We start from the raw sequence: 19,671 nt of genomic DNA on the forward strand, positions 1-19,671 counted from the left end.
TTTTGGTCCTTTTATAATGCAATTTTGATTTTTTTTTTTTTTTTTATAGGGAGTTGAGCCAATTTTAACTTAAAAAGTTCTTATTTTTACTAGTTTTTGTTATATTCTAATGTAGGTTAAAATTCTCCTTGACGCTCATTTAACAAATGCCATCTCTCTCTTTTTTTTTTAATAATTTAATAGTTTGTGAAAGGGTGAGTTGAATTCTAAATATCTCTATTAAAAATATCATGTGTCAATTAAGTTAAAAGACTATTAGTAGTTTGAAAAAATAAGTATAATAATTGACAACTGACAACGTTTAAAAGTAAATAAAATTTTCAAATAAAACAATGGAATTACAACAAGGATTACGATGGTGACTAAACAATGACGAATCCTTACAATAAGATGGGTATCCTAGTACTACTACCAAAAAGAAAATCTCAGTTTTAGTCTATAGATCAACTGAGAGTTAGCTAGTATGATTATATCAAAAACCAATAAACAACAAGAAGAATGAGCAATGAAATGACAGGTTCTTAACATATGAATCTACATACTTCATTAAGTAGAACTGAGGCATATTCATAGAGCATGTGGAGTCATATTTCGTGGAAATTCCCTTAAAACAGACAGTGGACCGACCAACTAATTATCCACTCAAGTTAACTAAAGAGGCATGTTTGGGCAATAGTATGATCTGCAAATGAATCGGATAGGTCCAATGGCTTTTTGGCATAATATATATTTATGTGGATGAAGGTATTAGACACTACTTTTAAGGGTGACTATAGTGACCGATCAATTGAAAATAAAGAATCCTCAAATCAATAGACACGTCATAATGAAGAAATCCATAAGTTGCCCAAGTTCCAAATTTCTAAATCAAGATTATATATGGTCTTTGATTTAGGGTCTAGTCCTCTATTGACCAACCCCTCGGGTTCACATCATCTTAATGTTTCCCATGACCCATTAATATTGTTTAACATAATGAAGTTTATGCATATTTTGGGGAATCAATTCAAAATCCAAGAAAAATCAAATAATATGAATTTGATATATATTTTTGGTCATGAGTGTCACAAGGGAACAAATTGATGTGTACTCTCTCTTCTTTTTGGCCTTTTAAAGTACAAAATTAAACTGTATAAAAATATAGAGAAAAGTACATATAACCATACTATTTTTACTTTTAAAAATTTGTATATATCAGATAATAATTGAATATTTGATTTTCCCTAACCCATTCCATAACATTATCCATTAACAAGACTCTAATTTCAAAAGGATTTATCAATAGGTGCATAATTTTGGGGATATCAAATTTTTTTTGGGGACTAAATAGAGTTGTATTTTTGTGTGTAAAATGTGGACATTAGTTATTATTTGTTAAAAAGGTATACAGGTATTTAAGAATAAACACATCACACAACTATTTTTATCTAGTTTGACATCACACAACGAGGCAAACTCTAGTTTGACATCACACAACTATTTTTATCTATCTAGTCAGTGGTACTGTGCATGGTGGGTGGGTTGGTCTTGGTCAGTTGGTCCTAGAACTTCTCAAAGGTGATGCATCACATTACACTCTTCTTCTTCTTGCAGTTGCAGATGCAGTACTACTGTACTGCTGTTGCTTTCTTCTTCTACCATTTTTCAATTTAAAAATGTCAGTTTAGCACGAGGTTTCCTAGCTGTCAGGTTGGTGCTGTAGTCTGTCTTTGAGATGAGATCTGTTGTTATATACATCTCAACTGCAGATCTAGGACAAAACATGCATAAAATCTTTGAAATTTTCAATTATTTCATAAAGTTTCAATTTAATCCATTTAATTATTAATTAGTCTTTTTGGACCAGTACCAAAGTAGCTTTAAAAGCAGAAAAATGTGTTGTTTTTAGGTTCACATTATAATTAATTGTTTGTTCCAAGTAGCCTCTACCTCTACCACATCCCACATGGTAAATTCAGCAAAGCATATGATGTGAGTAGGAAGAAATAATGCCACACTCATATCATATATATTAACCTGAGCCGACTAGTTTGTTGTTGTAGTAATTGTTTAGAAGCATTGGGGTCTGATCTGAAATTCAGAATCTCTCTTTATTTGAAACTTTCTACAAAACGTACAGCTAATTGTATTTGTGGGTGACTTTTCATTTGTTAAAATGTCAAAATTCATGTATTGATGCGCCAACTAAAAGTAACTTTTTCTTTAATTGGCGATTAAAAATTTCTTCATTTGTACAAAGGAAGCCAAGCAAGGGATGAAGTCTGTCTTTGACTTTAATGGACCTATTCCTTCAAAACTTCACATGCCAAATTAATGGTTTGATAAAGCAGCTCCATCAACAAGTTGGACTTAACATCCAATTTTTATTTTTGAAGTGAACGGTAGAAATTTTATTCAACAAACTATAAAAAGGTTACAATAAATCACTTAAAAATGTGATCCTCCCCACATTTTAGAAAAATCCAAACCCATTACAACAATTAATAAGTTTCAAACAAAACTAGTGTTGGTAGCATGTGTAAGACACACACTTGGTTTATTGGAAGAATTTTTTCTATTAGGTAATACTATAATCGTGGATTTTAGTTAACTTAACTAGTAAAATTTTTTATCATCAAATAAGATATTTGAGTTTTGATCCCTCCAACACCAAAAACCAATTGGTATATTAGTCTAATGATAAGATAAATCCAAACCCATTACAACAATTAATAAGTTTCAAACAAAACTAGTGTTGGTAGCATGTGTAAGGCACACACTTGGTTTATTGGAAGAATTTTTTCTATTAGGTAATACTATAATCGTGAGTTTTAGTTAGCTTAACTGGTAAAATCTTTTATCATCAAATAAGATATTTGAGTTTCAATCCCTTCAACACCAAAAACCAATTGGTATATTGGTCTAATGATAAGATAAAGAGCTCTTATCAAGAGTGAATGTCATAGGTTAAAACTCTCTCTAAAAAAAAAGTAATACTATAATATGTTGTATGATATTTGACGAGTAGCATATAAATGGTCATCCATTACTTGCAAACCATCTATTACAATGACGAGTAAGGGTATGGACGAGCGTATGTGCATTAACTCCATGCAGCAATAAATGACTAAGCAATAAATAGCGCAAAACCGTTACCATCGTCCAATAATGCGGAATTAAGGATTGGTTACGAACAGAAAATGTTCCATCCGCCAATAATTTGCAATCATTGAGCATTGATTACCCAGCTACAACATAATGGTATACTGAATATTAATTCAGCCTAAGGCTATATAAAGCCAAAAAAAAACAAGTAAAAGAGGAACAACTGCTATACAAATTACAATTTTTCCATAAAGAATAAGCTAACTTAAGCATCGAAGGGTCCTTAGCTGGCCCCAAACTGGTGCCCTTATCTATTGAGTGTTTTCTGTGACACAGGTTTTACAGGTTGTCCATCAATTGACGAGGGGCATATTGACGAGGCAAACTCCTACTTCATCAATATTTAACATGAAAAGAAATTTATATATATAATAATAGGTGAAGTTAAGAGAAATTCAAATTAGAATTCCAAATTAGAGTTCCAATTTTGCGCCATGTGTCCTAAATTATTTATTCTTAAAGAATTTTATATCTTAATTTTAGAATCAAATGTAGGACTACATCTTAAATATTCATTCAAGTGAGTTATTAAATACAAAAACCAAAGAGTATAGAAAAAATGAATCATAAAAAAAAAAAGAAAAAAAAAAGTGATTCACAATAATTTAAAAAATGGACAATTTACATTTTATACCTAATAATATCTTTACAAAATTTTATAAAGAGTTAACAAAATATAAAAATGACTATAGATAGTATTTAAATTATATATATAAGAATTATATAATACATCTTATTGTATATCTTTAAATGTATCTATGCATATGTATAGGTTTACAAGTTAGTTAATCTAATAGCAAAGACTTGCTATTAAAAGAGGAACTCATTTCCACATTAATATTCCAATAATGGTATAACAACCTCCATAAAATCACATATGACAATTTTGAAGGAAAGTACTGGTAAAAGTTTTGGTGTCTTAATGATTTTTTAACCATACAAATTTTCTTTTATTGATGTTTGTACTTCATAAAGAAAACTAAAACCCAATCATATAAATAAATAAAAATATACAAAATGCATGTTTGAAATTCTATCATCCATCATGATTGATTGACTAATTTGAGAGTCAATCATTACTTGAAGGAAACAACATGTGTGAGAAATCATTTGAGAGTCAATCCACGGCATTAATCTACAACATTGCAACTGTGAAAATGTGTGGGAGGGAAACAAAATCAAAGAGAAATTGTATTACATTAGTTGAAATAATAATTGAAATAAATTAGTACCACAAAAAGAAAGAATGTGGCAATAAAACTATAATAATAGCATCCTATCATTTGTATTGTGTTCAACTCCTCCATCATGTATTTTGTTAAAGCTTACGTTTGATGCTTCGTAAACTTTTTATTTCTTAGTTTCTTTTAATGCAAATTAACTTTCACCAACAAAAAAAAAAATGGTAAATTTGTTTGCCATTGCTATCCATCACTAAAATAAGCATCTATCATCATTTAGCCTTTTTTTTTTTTTAGAATATTGATTACATTAACTTGAGTCCTAGAAATTACAATTAAAAAAAAAAAAACATAAAAGCCTAATTCAAATAAGTAATAGTCTATTCTTTTACCTTCCATGGAGAAAACAAAGATAACATATCAATAATTACACAATAATCTAATAGAAAACTGCATAATTATCAAGCATAAGATAAAGAAAAATTTGTACGGGTCTATATATATATATTAAGACATGAAACCCACCTTTAAATGTAAAACATTTATCCCTAGGAGTAAATCATAGATACATGGCTCCACCTATCATTTCTCAAATTTACTTTTCTTTTTCATTATTTTAGACTCTCTTTTAACTTTATTATTCTTGTAAGGACATAATTTGGATCCTAAGCCCAAAAGGTAAAAGGATCTAAGTCCAAAGAGCCCAATACAATAAATTTATAAAGAGTAGGTTCGAAAACTAAGTTCTAATGAGTTAGGTAACAATTATAATAGATCCAGATCACAATAAAGTAAAGATAGATTGGTTTTATCTAAAGAAAATCATCATCGACACAATCCGAGAAGATCAGTTCTTGTATATATTTCTTGAATTTGGTTACAAGTACAGTTCTTGTTGCTACAGTGTTTTTCTCTCAATTTCCCGATCCCTTTTGCTTAGGGTCTTCTTTCTATTTTATATTATATCCCTCCTTTCAAAATCTCTACCCTCCACGTGTAGATTAGATTGTTGGTGTTGATCCTTGTTAGGGATGGCAATGGGGCGGGACGGGGCCGGAGGATGGGATCTTCGTCCCCGCCCCGCATAGTTGTTGCCCTTCCCCGTCCCTGCCCCGCCCCGGGGTGCAGGGCATACTACCTTGCCCCATCCCCGCCCCTTAGGGCCCCGCGGGGACCTACTCCGCCCCACCTCTAATACAATTTTATATATATAAATAAATTTTTTGCTACAATAGTATAAATCACAACAAAGCAAAATGTTTTAAAATCCAAGCATTTAAATAAACCAAGTACTTAAATAGTCTAATACATAAAAACATAATTCAAAATTTCTTATAACAAAATAAACATTGTCTTTGCATGAACAAAATCATCAAGGATAAGTGACCAGCCTTTTTTTTCCTTTCAACTGTGCTCCTTTAATAACTACAAACAAAAATACTAATTTTAGATAGAAAAAAAGAACCAAAATTCAAACCGAAAAAAACAGATTTAAGAAAGACTAAAACAAAATGAATGAGATGAACCTAAAAAGTAAAAAGCAACGTCTTGGACTTGGAGACTTGGAGTGGAGTTTGGCTTAAAATTGAAAAATGTGTATAGGCTATAGAGAAGCGAGAAGGGTCAGTGGCAATAGCAGTAGGTTTAGAATAAAAAATATTTTATCTAATGTCTTGTGTTTCACTTTAAATATTAGTGATTTAAGGTTTGCTAAATTTAAAATTATAGTCCTTCTTAGTGCGGGGCGGAGATAAAAATACTAAACCCATCACCGCCCTGTCTCGGGGTGCGGGGACAAAATTTTTCCCCATCCCCGCCCCACCACCTTTGCGGGGTGGGGAAAACCCGTGCGGGGTGGGTGGGGCGGAGCGGGTCAAAGCGAGGTGGGGCAAAATTGTCATCCCTAATCCTTGTTCCATCAACATCTTGCTGGAGTCTTCAAGGAGTAGTTATAAGGCTGAAAATTACTGTTCATGTATCACTTCTTCATTAATGCAGTCAGAGAGTTAGTTACAGAGTATTTAATGTGATGTTAGTAGTTTTCTCTTAAATATTTCATAGCTCCCATACTTCCATGACGTGCATCCTTATCAATAGAAACTCCCAAAATGTTGCTCTAGATGGCAGACCGCACTTTTTGACTTCTACCTTGTTTAGCCGAGGAAGCATCCCTCCTCGGACCACCTTCTCTGACCATCATGGCCAGATCCATTCCTTTATTTATTAACACTGACCTCTATAACAACGTTTATCCGTCCTTGGATTACAAGGCGTCCTCGGACCAGACCCTCAGCCCAATATATACTACTGAGCCCATCAACCCTACAATTCTAATTTCAAGATTTTCAATTCTCACTTTATCTCTCATCAATTCATTCTTACATTTTTATCTTATTAATAGAAAGAAATTGTAAGACTTTATATATTTAGTTTTATTTTTTGGTGACATAGATGTATTAAATTTTTCTTCCTTCTTTTTTTATAAAGATTTTGAATAATTAATTTTTCTTTGTAATATTGACATATTAAAATGATCTTTTTATTAAATTTTATATAATTTAAAATTTTTAATAGCTATCGTAACACACACAGACACACACACACACAAAAAAACAAAAAAAAAAAAAGTGCGAACCAAACCGGTAGAAGCCATTAGGCCATTAACGATCAAACGACGTCGTTTAAAAGTTAAAACGGAAGGGGTTTCAGGCCAAGCTAGAGAGAGAGGGCGAAGCTGAGAGAGAGAGAGAGAGAGAGAGAGAGAGAGACATGGCGGATCCGTACAGTAGATACGGTGCAGGCATGGCAGATAGAGATAGAGATAGAGATAGAGATAGAGGTAATCCATCCATCCATCCATCCAAACTGCTGCTGCTTCTGCCTTTTAATTAAATTTCCAAATTTAGTCTTACTCTTACTCCGATGAACTTGTACATTTCTATCTCTATTTCATATCATATGACAAACTGTAGAGTAAATGTCATATGATAATTAATATCTTTTTTTATCTTTATCATATGATTATTTGTTCACGTTTATATTACAAAATTATATGTAAGACTGTAGAGGACATGATTGTCCTCAATCAAATAACAACTCTAATACATGTGATGTGATTTGGCCAACCCTAATTACTCTCTTCGCAATCTGTAACCAACTTTCCCAAATTTTGGGAGTAAGGCTTCGATGTTGTTGTTGTTATTTATAGACAAATTGGACTGTTGTTCTTAATATGAATTTGATTTAATTGAGACGAATGGTAGTAGTTATACCATTGATCTTAACACACATTATCTTAACATAACAGCCAGTGTTTCAAGGCCTTCCTTTCCGGGCTATCTCTCATCCGAACCCCCATCATTGGCATTGGCCTCCACTGACATGCATCCTTCTTCTTCTGATTTCCTCAACAAAGATGTAAGCAAATTTTTGAAAGACTTTTAATAATAATAATAATAATGTGTGTAACAAACATATGTGTTGTGTTGTGTTGTGTGATTTTGGTTGCAGATAAATTCCTTGCAACCTGGGGCATATGGCTTTGATGCTATTGCCGCTACTGCAGCAGCAGCCGCCGGACCTAGCATTAAGGGATTCCCATCTCCTCTAAACGATCCTACCCAAAGACAGGACCTTACATCCGGCATTACCCAAACCATTCGTGATGTGAGTAATGAACGACCTACCTCTTTGAGAAATCTTGATGGTGTCGCAGTTCCAGGTCGGGAATCCAACGTTCTCTTTGTTGATAAACTTCCAAATGACTGTACCCGAAGAGAAGTAGGCCGTATCCTTTTCCTTTGCAATGTATTTTCATGTTATCATGCCATATGTGTTTGTGTGTGATATCTTGTGTTGCTCAGTGCTATTTTTACTTTTTAACAGGGGAATTTGGTTGAGCTTTCATTCTTTCATATTACATGGATTTATAGTTTTTAAAAATCATACTTCTCATTCCCCATTTGGTGGGAACTGTTTCTAGATCAAAGTTTAAGGAAATTTACTGTAATGTTCTTGAAGATCATTAGTTATCTGCTGTCATTTGGAACCTTGACATAAAATCAAAGATCTTTTCCGTCCATTTATTGGCTATAAAGATATCAAAGTTGTTCACAAGGAACCCAGGCGTGTAAGTCTACAAATAAACCTTCTTCCTTTTTCTTTTCTTTTCTTTTTTTTTTTTTTTTTTTTTTTTTTTTTTTTTTTTTTTTTTTTTTTGGGGGGAGGGCAGAATCTGTTTGAAAATAGGAATACCTTTGATCATGTGTATAAAAATAATTTCAACTTTGAGAGAGGGAGCCAAAATAGATTGGAAGAGATCCACTTAGAGAATCCAATAATTATTAAGTCCCTGTAGATATTTTGTGAAAAAAAGAAAAAAAAAAGGATATTTTGTAAAAGCTTCATTTTATTTGCTTTGAAACTGCCAGGAGAGAGGGAGGGAGTTTGCAGCAGCAGTTTGTGTTCTAGATTTGTAGTTCCTGCCCAAAATAGATTGGTAGAAATCCACTTAGAGAATCTAATAATTATAAATTTACTCGGCAATATTTTTAAGAATTTGAATTCATTTGCTTTGAAACTGCCAACACACACACATATTGATTAGTAAATTACACACACACTTGGTGGGTCTTGAACCACCAACCCATTTTAGTTAGAGCTCATTGGCAGATAAATCATAAATCACGTAAAATTCTACAAGTCATGTGTGACTTGTTTTTAAATTTTTGAGAAGTTCTGCTCATGTAAACTTAGAAAAGAAATGAAGATTTTAGCTATATACAGTCATTTTGATTTGTTTCAGTTTTGCTAATTAGTCTATCAGGCCTCTGTCATATTATCAAATCTTACGACTGTTAGGTTTCATCTTATGAGAAGATCTGCTTTATGGTTCAATTTTCATTGTATATATATCCAAGCAATCAGGCTGTACACATCAACTTGTCATTATTATTTCTTCAGGGAGCATAGGTTTTGTTGTTGACATGTTTTGAAAATGAACTGTTTGCATGATATACTCTTGATTTTTTTCTCACATGTTTAACTAGTAGTTTGATAAACGAGTAAACTGCAGAGCGGAGATAAGGCTATGGTTTTGTGCTTTGTGGAGTTTGTCGACTCTAATTGTGCTCTGACTGCCATGGAAGCTCTTCAAGGTAAATTATATATAAATAATTTATGATTATTTGACATCTATCTGCTAATGCTTTTGGGGATAATCTTTTACCCTTTTGTTCCTTTAGGAGATATGGAACAAGGAATAGAACATTTCTATGGTATATAAACCTGTGATTTTACCAAGGGCGCCTGTATGCTAATATATGAATTTGCTCAGAACATACAATTTAAGTTGGATTAAATTACAAAACATAAATTTCAGGTTATAAATCAATATTTATACACTACCATTTTCCAACTGAATTGGGGTTCAGGCTCATCGAGCTCAAACCCCTAGTGGAACCTTGATCTCAATCTGCATCCACGGGAAGAAGTAGAAGTTCCCGCTGAGATATATATTACTTTAGCTAATGTGATTAATTTTAGGGTATATTACAATTTTATCTCCATGTGGTATACCCCAATAACAATTTATATGATCATCTCCCTAGCTTCTGAAAATTGACACTAAATCTCTCTATGGTCTATTAAAATTGAACTTGTTACTTTTTTCTATCAACATTAACGCTAAACTTTCATGTGAAGTTCACATGACTTGGGTGGCTAATGACAAAAGGGGCATGTCATCAACTCTTATTTATACTACTAAGAGACATAATCACTTAATCGGACAACTCCCTCACTCTCTAAACACACACACACACACACATTTAAGTTTGACAAGAACACCAATAGATTAATTTATTTATTCAACAATTTTAATGTATTAATATACATAATAACAATTTTTAAATTAAAAATAAAAATTATATTTGAAGAAACTCTTAGTAAATCCAGCATATATGGTTATCAGATGGGTTTTTCTTTATCTTTTTTTTTTTTTTTTTTTTTTAATTTTTTTTGATAATTCTATGGTTGGGGGAGGGGGGACTTGAACTCTGATTCTCCGTTGGAAACACCATGAGGTGTCAACCAATTGAGCTACAAAGCTCTTGGCAATATACATAATATACATTGAATTTACTAAATTTTAGAATATGAAAATTGGGTTAAACCAGTTACCTATATGGAGTCTGGATGGAACTATCTGTAGTAGAAATTTAAAGTCATTTCCCACATTTTCAATAGGGAAAAAGGAAAAGAAGGAAAATACTTTTCTTACTAACAAATGCTATCCAAACTTGCCACCTGATATATCTCCATCCTCGTCAATCTTCACCAAAAAGGGAGTGGAAAAGCCAAATCAGCTCATATGACAACATTGTGGGAAGAGAGAGAGAGAGAGAGATGTACATATAAAACAGGCTAGCAAGCAATGACCATAGCACACTGTTCTTGCCCACTTTTCCGCTTTGGTTGGCCAGTACTGCTGGTTGAAATTGGGCTATTTCCAATCAAAACTGATTCCAAACCCTCCCACCCTGCCAAGCCCAAACTCAATCCAACACCGAAAGACCTGATCCCAGCTTCCCCTAAGTTGACATCATTACTCTTCAGCCTTCATGATGACCCTACTCTATCCACTGCTTCTTCTTTTTTCTTTTTTTCTTTCTTTCTTTTATTTCCTATTCTATTTTCATTTGCCTTCGTGATTCTTCTCTTTCTTTGATTTTCTTTTATTCATAGTAAATTCTCTGCAAGTTTATTTTTTCCTTCCCCTTGTAAAATTTTGCAAGTAGAATATCTTAGGGGTTTCTTTTGGCAAATCACAAAACTGGTTTCAATTCTGATATAATCTGAACCAAAAATAAAACCATTTTAAGAGTGAATTGATTTTATTTTATATCTCGTTTTCTAGACTTAGGCTAAAACCAATTTTGGTGGGTTATGTATGTGAAAATGCCAAATTTTAAAACTAGTTTTAGGTTGGAATATGCATGTGCATTTAAAATAATAATAATAAATAACCAAATCTTAATATTGCTTTTGGGAAGATACCTGGTCCACTCTTGAACAAGTTTTTTGAACTGCAAATTTTAACAAACTGAAAACAAATAAAACCTATTATATTGTTCCTAGCTGATGAGGTTCTATGACATTGGCAAACACCCCTGAAGAAAGGTAAGTGTGTAATGATGGTCTAAATATAGAATAAAGTGTCTTCATCATATTGGCATATTAGGTTATGCATATCTGCTGCTGATTGGGTGGGAAAATCAACAGTTTCATATTAATGCAAAGTATACAAGGATAGCGTCTGAGGTAAATTGTAGTTAGGGTATCCCACAAAGAGGTGAATTTTAATTCTCTTATTTTTAAATGTTTTCATTGTAGTCTTGCGTAATGAAATTGTGAGCTCTAGTTAGCTCAACTGATAAACTCTCTTATCATCGATTAAGAGATCTGGGGTTCATACTCTGCTTACACAAAAAACCAATTGGTGTCTTGGCTTGATGATAAAGAACAATCATCATGGAGCGGATGCCATAGATTGATGTGCTGAAGTATCTATATAAAGAAGAAAAAAAAAAGTCTTGTGTGATGAAATTGATATCTGAAAATCAATTTAAAGTCAGTTGTTAATGCATCATTGAATCACTATGTGGAATGTGAGATTTCTTCAGGTTACAAGTTTGATGACAAGAAACCTGACGCCCCTGTGTTGACGATCCAATTTGCACATTTTCCATTCAAGCTACCTGATCATGATGAGCAACAAAATGGGGTCCCACGCTGACTACAAGGGCTTCAACTTCCATGCTGAATTGTGTAGATGGGTTATTAGCGCAATATGTACAGCATTTTGTTGGACTAGAAACAGTTTTAGCAAAAAGGCATCATTGTCATGTGGGTGCATGTGTGGTGGTTAGAGTTTTCATGACCATTTGTAATGATACTCCAAGTCATATGCGATTGCTATGCCAGATATTTGACCCATTTTAAAATGAAAAATTTTGGGTACTCAATTATGCATTTTCTAAGGAATTCTTTTGGACGTGAACTTGTGCAATATTATAATGGTATGCAATGTTTGTTACCAAGTCCTTTTTCATTCAAAGATTGGCTTGCCAGTGCATTTGGGTTTTGGACTTTAGTAGGTACCTACATGGAATATTGAATTGTGCTTGTTTATCTACTACGTCAACAGAATGGAGAATGGAGAATGGATGGTGCTTTTTGACTGGTGTGAACGGAGAGGGTTGATCTGAAATATGCTGATCCTGTTTCCTAATATGTTGCTGGCTTTGAGCCCATTTCACTTCAGTATGACTTTCCAAATCACGACTGAGCCCTTTGTAAAAAAGTCCAGCATATTTGCATATACCTCAGTGCATTCACATCAGGTGACTATTAGCTTCAGAATGACCTACTATGAAGTTCTTTGATGACTGCACATATGAAGTCACTCGTGTTAATAGTTCCAGGAAAAAAATAGAAGAGTGATTGATTCATATTTGAACACCATTGGGGTTAATGACTTATTAATGTCACTTTGTTGCGGGCCTTGTATCAGGCAATAAGGTTTTGTTTGGTTGAAGGAGTGGAAAAGTGGAAGGATGAAAAATTTGTGGGAGGATAGAAATGTTTTGGTTTTTCCTCATGTGTGTTTGGTTGGACGGGTGGAAAAGTGGGAGAGTGGAAAACTCTTTTATTTGGTTGGAGAGAAAAGTGGGAGGATGAAAAATGTAGTTTATATAAATTGATTATTATGTGAAGAGATGGTAAAGTGAAGGGTAGGTGAGTGCAATAAAGGTGAGGATATTTGTGTAATTTATTACCCATATCATTTTTTCTCCTTAATTTTCTTCCCAAATTGGGGTGACAAAATTATGTGGGCCCAGAAAGATTATTTTTCACACCATTTTCTTTATCTCTTAAACCAAATAAGAGATACAAGAAACCAGAGTTAAGACAATTACCAAATTCCAAAACCACTTGGACTAATAATATATATATATATATATATATAAATTTGTAGGGCAACCTCCCTGTTAGGTAAACTAAGCTTTGAAAAGAGAACAGAACACGTCTCAGTATCCTTAGTTTGGAATTGGGTGGAAAGATTAACTGGAGGGGGATCACAACCCTTCCGTCCACTTACTGCTTACTGGCATTCATTCCCTATTGATCTGTCACTGAATTTGAAGTTAGTTATTCTAAGCCCATATATTAATTTAGAGCTTTCTCTAGTTAATTGGTTAACAAGAATCATATTCATTAGTCATTCTTCTCCTACTTATTAAGATGCTTACTTTCATATACAAGATAAGTACAAGATTTGAATCTAGTTCACCATGAAATTACCATCTCATATTGAGATGTCAAAGTTGAAAGGGTAATTTTTTAAAAAAGGGTAAATTCCACAAACCTACCCTGAGGTTTGAGGAAATACCAATCAAGTCCATAACATTTAGAAATTGATCATCTCAGTCCAAAATCCAAACGGCTTGTTAATGCCGTTAAATTTCTGGGTAATTTTTTAGTTTCTTTCTCTCTCTTTCAGAACTCTCCTCTTTCTCATGTCTCTTCTCTTTCTTTTCTTCCTTACTTCGATCCTCTCTCTAATTTCTGTTGTCTTTTTCTTCACTTCTCTCTCTCTCTCTTCCTCTGACCCTCTCGTCTCTCTCTGATTTATAATTTCTCTATCTTCCTCTGACCTTTCAGTCCATAACCTCTAATTCTCACTTCGTCTGTTCGGTGGCATCGTGGTGGTAGGTTCACTGATTTCACCTCTCTATTTGTCTTTGTGGTGGCCCCGTGGTTGTGGGTTTTGTAGTGGGTCAGTTTTGATTTGGATCGGTGACAGAGGATATGGGTTTTTTGTGGGTGTGTTGGAGTTTTGTAGGTTTTGGTTTGGATTGTTGGATTGGGTCTGTTGTGGGGTGGTCGGTGGCAGATTATCAGAAAGCCACAGAGGAGATGTGATGAAGATTTTGTGGGTTTGAAACGTTTGTAAATTTGTTGATGCATGTGGTCTGTGGTTGCTGGTTTTGGGTTTGTGGATGAGTTTTGCTGATGGGTTTGTGGGTTGATGGTTTTTGTGGGTTTTGTTGACGCCATTATTTTGCTGGATTTGTGGTTTTTGCTGATTCCATTGTTTTGCTGGGTTTGTGGGTTTTGATTATGGTTGATGGTCACTGGGTTTTTTAGATTTGTTGGGTCGATGGTAAGGCTTTTTTTTTTTCCTCTTTCTTCTGTTTGTTTTCCTGAGAAAGTCATTGTTCTTCAATTTTTTCTTCTTCTCAGAATCTGAGAAAGGAAAGAGAGAGACTTTTAGGGAGAGGGATGAAAGAGAGGAGAGATATAACGAACGTTACAAACCGTTTGAGGATAAGGACCGAGATGGTCAGTTTTTAAATGTTATGGACTTGATTGGTATTTCCTCAAACCTCAGGGTAGGTTTGTGAAATTTACCCTTTAAAAAAAAAAAAAACTTTTTTAACCTTTTACTTTTTATCCAATTAACTTTACATTTCATATGAGATGATAATTGCATGGTACAATAACCTTAACTATTACAACTGATTTCAATTCATATTACTCATCTCTGTTTTATGCATATTTATTAGCCAAACTTGGAATCTTATCATTATGCGCGATGGACTAAGAAGCATGGACACGGACACCAACACGGATATGGTTAAGAATTAGGACACGACATTGTGTGAATACAAAAATTAATTACTTAATTGATTCTATCTTTAGGTCTATTTTATTTTATAGAATGTGGAGATATGACATTTAATTACTAAATTAATATATCTTTAGGTATATAAAAATCTTATATTCTCAAGAATAGTAAATTTCCAAGCTTCAAGATTGTCCGATAACTTTCCTCTAGAAAAAAGAAAAAGAAAAAAAAGATTGTCCGATAACATATTTCCAAGAATCTAGATGCGGGGACTAACATGGAGGCCCCCAAACCAAACGCTCCTCGGAGGTTTTGGAATATTGGTGCTTGGATTGATGGAACTAACCAATAGCATATTCTTTGAAATTAAAACCAATGGTGTTGCCGTACCGATTTATATAAACCAATTGATAAAGGACAAAGCTCAAAGCAATCATGTCAAACATCTAAGGAACTAAGGAATTTCCTCCTCTAAGGACCTAATTCTATTGGCCCAATGTAATTGCTGCAGACCTGTAATAGTGAAGCTTGATAGTCAAGAACCCACAATCCCAAATTTCCAAGCCAGTTCTCTATCTATGACGGCTCCAAAGATTCATTTCCAATTCCACATATTAATCCAAAAAACTACATCATTTTTGTCTTCTAAAAGTGAAACTTTTTCCAGCTTCAGACATCAATTCTACCAATGAAATCTACCAACTGATTAAACTATTGTGTCCAGATCATGGAAGTACTCAAAATCAAACAAAAAATAAGGCAAAAGCACTCCACATCATTTGGAAAAAAATTTCCACTTCCAACCTAAGCTCAATTTCACGCAATAATCATCATATCAGTTGTTAATAAATTCAAACCAAACAGTGTGCAGTGCTGGAACTAAAAATCACTGAACAATCAGTGTAGCAGGGGTCAGAATCACTTTGCCTTAAAACTGTCCAATGAACAATTGATGCGACAAACAAGAAGCAGATTCAGTTTCATATACAACAACATTGACAACTAAGCTGAAGTCCCAACATTTTTGGGATCAGTAATAGATCCTCAACAACTGATAAGGTTTCAGAGACATTAGAGGAAAGACTCTTCTACTTGAGAATATAATTGTCGTCCTCTGCAAGTATCTTGCTAGCCATGAGGAGACAAGCCGATTATGGGGAACCATAATCGGGTAAAACTAGAAGCATATTCTAAAATCAAGATGCATTTAAATTTTTTTTTAAAACAAAAAATGCATTGCCATCGAACTTAGGAGAATGCTAGTAAACTTACTTCATTAAGATTCATAATTCATAGCAAACAAAAGAATTAAAAAAGTTACTTGATTGTATTCATCTGATATTTTGGTAATTGAAGTATGGAACCTAGGTTACAGCATGTTTCAGTGATGTTTTGTTTTTTTAGGTACAACTTAAGGTTGTCTACGAAGACTAAAGCCATCCATTTGTGGTAGGGGAAACTATATATATTTCTTTCACAGACCCCCTTCAACAAATAATGATGAATAACTTGTATAAAACATACTATGAGAGAGTCAATAACAATTAACAAGCAAAAGAACAAAAAAAAGAAAAAAGAAAAAAGAAAAAAGAATTCCACTACACAAACCGAGTGCCTCCAATTCCATGATGCAAAATATTATGAGCAATGGCATCCCTAGCCTTGGTTGACGCATTCGATCTCACAGCCTGTTCTGGAACCATCTCATCATCAACAAGCTCAAACCGAAACTCCGGATCCATTTCCTCATTCCTCAACTCACAAATATTATGCAAAACACAACAAGCCCCAAGCACCACAGGCAAGTCTTGTAGTTTCACCTCAGTCCTCTTTTGCAAACAACACCACCTCCCTTTCAATCTAGCAAATGCATCCTTAGCCACCCTTTGAATCTCCCCAATCTTCTCATTAAACGCATTCTGAGGCCAAGTCAGATTAGGATGTGTATAAGGCACCAAAACCCAATCCAACAAAGGGTACCCAGAATTCCCAACAATCCAAACACCCTTTAAAAGCCCCCCATTTGCTCTATGATAAAGCGCACTTTTCTCAAGCACCTGATCATCAGGCATCGATCCAGGCCATCCAATGCACACGTCACTAAATACCCCTTTGGGGTCCACAACACCTTGAACCGTAATCGAATACGAGGTTTTTTGGTTCCTCTCAGTATGTCTCCTATTAAAGTAAGCAGCAACACTTACCTTAGGCGCTATAATAGGTATGTGTGTCGTGTACATCGACCCGACAACGTTTGGAATCCCCGAAATCGACTCGAACTCCTCTTTAATTTTTCTCACCGCATTCTCATCGGGCCATTGCAAATACTTAGGCATTAACACCGTTCGAATAGCGGAACAAACCTCGAGAACCAGTTTATGACAAGTCGAGATGCCTAGGCCGAAACGTTTGGACACGAGCCGAAGTGGGTCCCCGGTGGCTAGCCTCCATAAACAAACGGCGACCCTTTGTTTCACCGGAATCGCATTGCGGAGAGTGGTGTCTTCCTTGGCTATCACCGAATTGAGCTCCTCGCAAATCGAATCGAACGTGGCTCGACCCATTCGAAACGCTTTCTTGAACTCTTCTTCTGGGAAATCCGGACTGTTACACTCGTCCCACCACGCGTTCGACCTGTCTTTGACCCACAACCTTCGATGGGTACTTTCGCTCCGGAGGTTCGAGACGGCCTTTTCGTCGCCGGAGGCGGCAACAGCGGCGGCGGCGGAGGCAACAGCGCCAGTTACAGCGAAAGAAAGGCGGGATTTTTTACGTGAGGTTTGGTCGACTTCGGTGCAATAGTCTTGGATGTTGGAGTAGTAGTAGTCGACCATTTGTTTGGTTTTCTTCCTGTGGTTTGAATCGATGAAGAGCCTCTCTTCATTGGCGTCTCTGTCCAGTTCTTCTTGCTCCTGTTTTTCCTCTTCTTCTAATAAAATATAGGAAGTAAGAATACCCTTCAAATCCTTAGTCGTCGTCTTCTTCTTCCTAGTATTGTTATTCTTCGTCTTCTTCTTATTGTTGTTGTTCATGTTGAGTTCTTTGTCACTGTCTCCATCTTCAGCTTCAGCTCCCTCATCTTCGAGCTTTCTCTGCCGCTTCTTGGAGTTGTTGTCTTTCATTTCTTGCCGATGTGAGACAAGTGTTAAAGAGTTTTCTGGGTTTATTATAACAAAAGGGAAGGGAAGGGAAGGGGTTGAGAATTGAGACACGCAGAGATAGAGAGAGAGAGAGAGAGAGAGGGGAAAGGTCTTAGTCTTGGCTTTCAAGAGTGTGAACGAAACAATTATGTGTCAACGCAAAGATTGAAAAAGCTGATGGCTTAGTTTTGTATCTAATATCAGACTACAATAATGACCAGGGCATGTTTATGTTGTGGTACACTCCATCCTTGCTACTCTGGACTTCATCTTTACACCTCCACTTACCATACCAAGGACTAATCCTCATCGTTCAAAAAAGCATTTTGACAAAAAGGATAATAAAATGAGAAAATCTATGACCATAACTTTTTGTGCCACAATTCTAATAAGGAATACCGTAAATGGTGGAGCAAATATAGTGGATTTATGTAAAAGTAATAAGCAGTCCATTACAATTTGTCACGTATGATAATTATGGAAAATTGTATGATAAAAGTTGTGATATTAGAATAACTTTAAGAGCAACGGTTAATTTCATTCAATTAAAGTGTTGCTTCATTTATTAAATATGAAAAATCGTAGTTTCAAAAATCCATGAGTTTAACTTATTTATATAAAACACGTTTGTTAAGTTGCATTGTTAATTAAAAAAAATGCCTTGATAATTGAAGTTTTGTTCTTTAATTAAGAGAAGTATGCTAAAAATGTTATATACCTCTTTCTATTGTCATATGTGTACAAAAAGAGGTGAACTCTCTTTAATTTGCTCTCCATTTGCATGTTAAATTAATAGCATCGTGAAGTTTTAGGATGAAATCTAAATTTCTCAATCTAGATTACATATAATATTATGTTATATACAAAGGGGATCAAAACTAGCTAGTTAGGATTAGTGATGAAGGGACTAGGCCAACTTGTCTTAGTACAATGACAAAAATTGTTAATGTGATGCGTGATGTTAATCACTGTCTCAGCTAATTGGACTTTTCATCACCTTATGATGAATTGAGTACCTTAAAAACTCAATTAAGTGCTTGAAGGAATCTTCCCTGGCCATACATTTTCCTCAAAAGAAGAGCTTACTAAACATTGTCATCTTTCTTTCATGTTAGCATTTATCGCATCTCATCAGGTTTCAATCACATTAAATGAACTCAAATTTGCCTAAGGATGGGAGTTTGCATTGTTGATCTAGATATGACATTTCTAATAATGGTTACTCTAAGAATTTGAGTCTAGAAAATAGTATAGTGTTGGTTTAATCATCAGATTATCTTTAGCCAACTCTCACCTCAAGTTAACCTTAGATTTTCCTTACAGAAAGGGTAATATTTCAACAAAAGTTAATATTGTTCGATCAATCAAGAGAATCTTCTTATTGCTCCATTCTTTCCTTTTAATCAACTACCTACAACATAAAATTAATTATTAGGAGGAAATTATAATTTCAAATGAAATGGGCCTTGTAAAGGGGGTAAATTTACATGAATGGATGACCCCTACCAAATTGAAA

The 19,671-nt window shown here is 34.4% G+C and overlaps 2 protein-coding genes across 5 annotated transcripts; one reads left to right on the top strand and one right to left on the bottom strand.

Moving 5' to 3' along the window:
• Positions 1-6,929: 6,929 nt before the first annotated feature.
• On the top strand, positions 6,930-12,356 carry LOC126707912 (RNA-binding protein 1-like). Of its 4 annotated transcripts, none has more exons than XM_050407664.1 (6): positions 6,934-7,156; positions 7,631-7,742; positions 7,836-8,112; positions 8,393-8,454; positions 9,400-9,481; positions 12,008-12,356. In XM_050407664.1, exons 1-6 carry the CDS (start codon positions 7,095-7,097, stop codon positions 12,118-12,120), a joined length of 708 nt encoding a protein of 235 aa, XP_050263621.1. In that variant the 5' UTR covers positions 6,934-7,094; the 3' UTR covers positions 12,121-12,356. The 4 variants fall into 4 exon arrangements, with proteins under 4 accessions (XP_050263633.1, XP_050263621.1, XP_050263628.1 ...); XM_050407671.1 differs by having other exon boundaries at positions 6,934-7,150; XM_050407656.1 differs by having other exon boundaries at positions 6,935-7,164; positions 7,633-7,742.
• A 3,967-nt stretch (positions 12,357-16,323) lies between these two features.
• Positions 16,324-18,317, bottom strand: LOC126707937 (protein ALP1-like). Its single transcript, XM_050407688.1, has one exon. It carries the CDS (start codon positions 18,135-18,137, stop codon positions 16,614-16,616), a length of 1,524 nt encoding a protein of 507 aa, XP_050263645.1. The 5' UTR covers positions 18,138-18,317; the 3' UTR covers positions 16,324-16,613.
• Positions 18,318-19,671: the final 1,354 nt, after the last annotated feature.

Source organism: Quercus robur, chromosome 2 (assembly GCF_932294415.1).
Source record: "Quercus robur chromosome 2, dhQueRobu3.1, whole genome shotgun sequence".
Lineage (NCBI taxonomy): Eukaryota > Viridiplantae > Streptophyta > Magnoliopsida > Fagales > Fagaceae > Quercus > Quercus robur.

Bases quoted from the DNA above. Each gene is read 5' to 3' on its own strand.
- LOC126707912 (XM_050407656.1), top strand. From the start codon at position 7,095: ATGGCGGATCCGTACAGTAGATACGGTGCAGGCATGGCAGATAGAGAT. The intron at 7,165-7,632 runs GTAATCCATCCA...TTAACATAACAG, and splicing joins AGATAGAGATAGAGATAGAG to CCAGTGTTTCAAGGCCTTCC. The intron at 7,743-7,835 runs GTAAGCAAATTT...TTTTGGTTGCAG, and splicing joins CTGATTTCCTCAACAAAGAT to ATAAATTCCTTGCAACCTGG.
- LOC126707937 (XM_050407688.1), bottom strand. From the start codon at position 18,137: ATGAAAGACAACAACTCCAAGAAGCGGCAGAGAAAGCTCGAAGATGAG.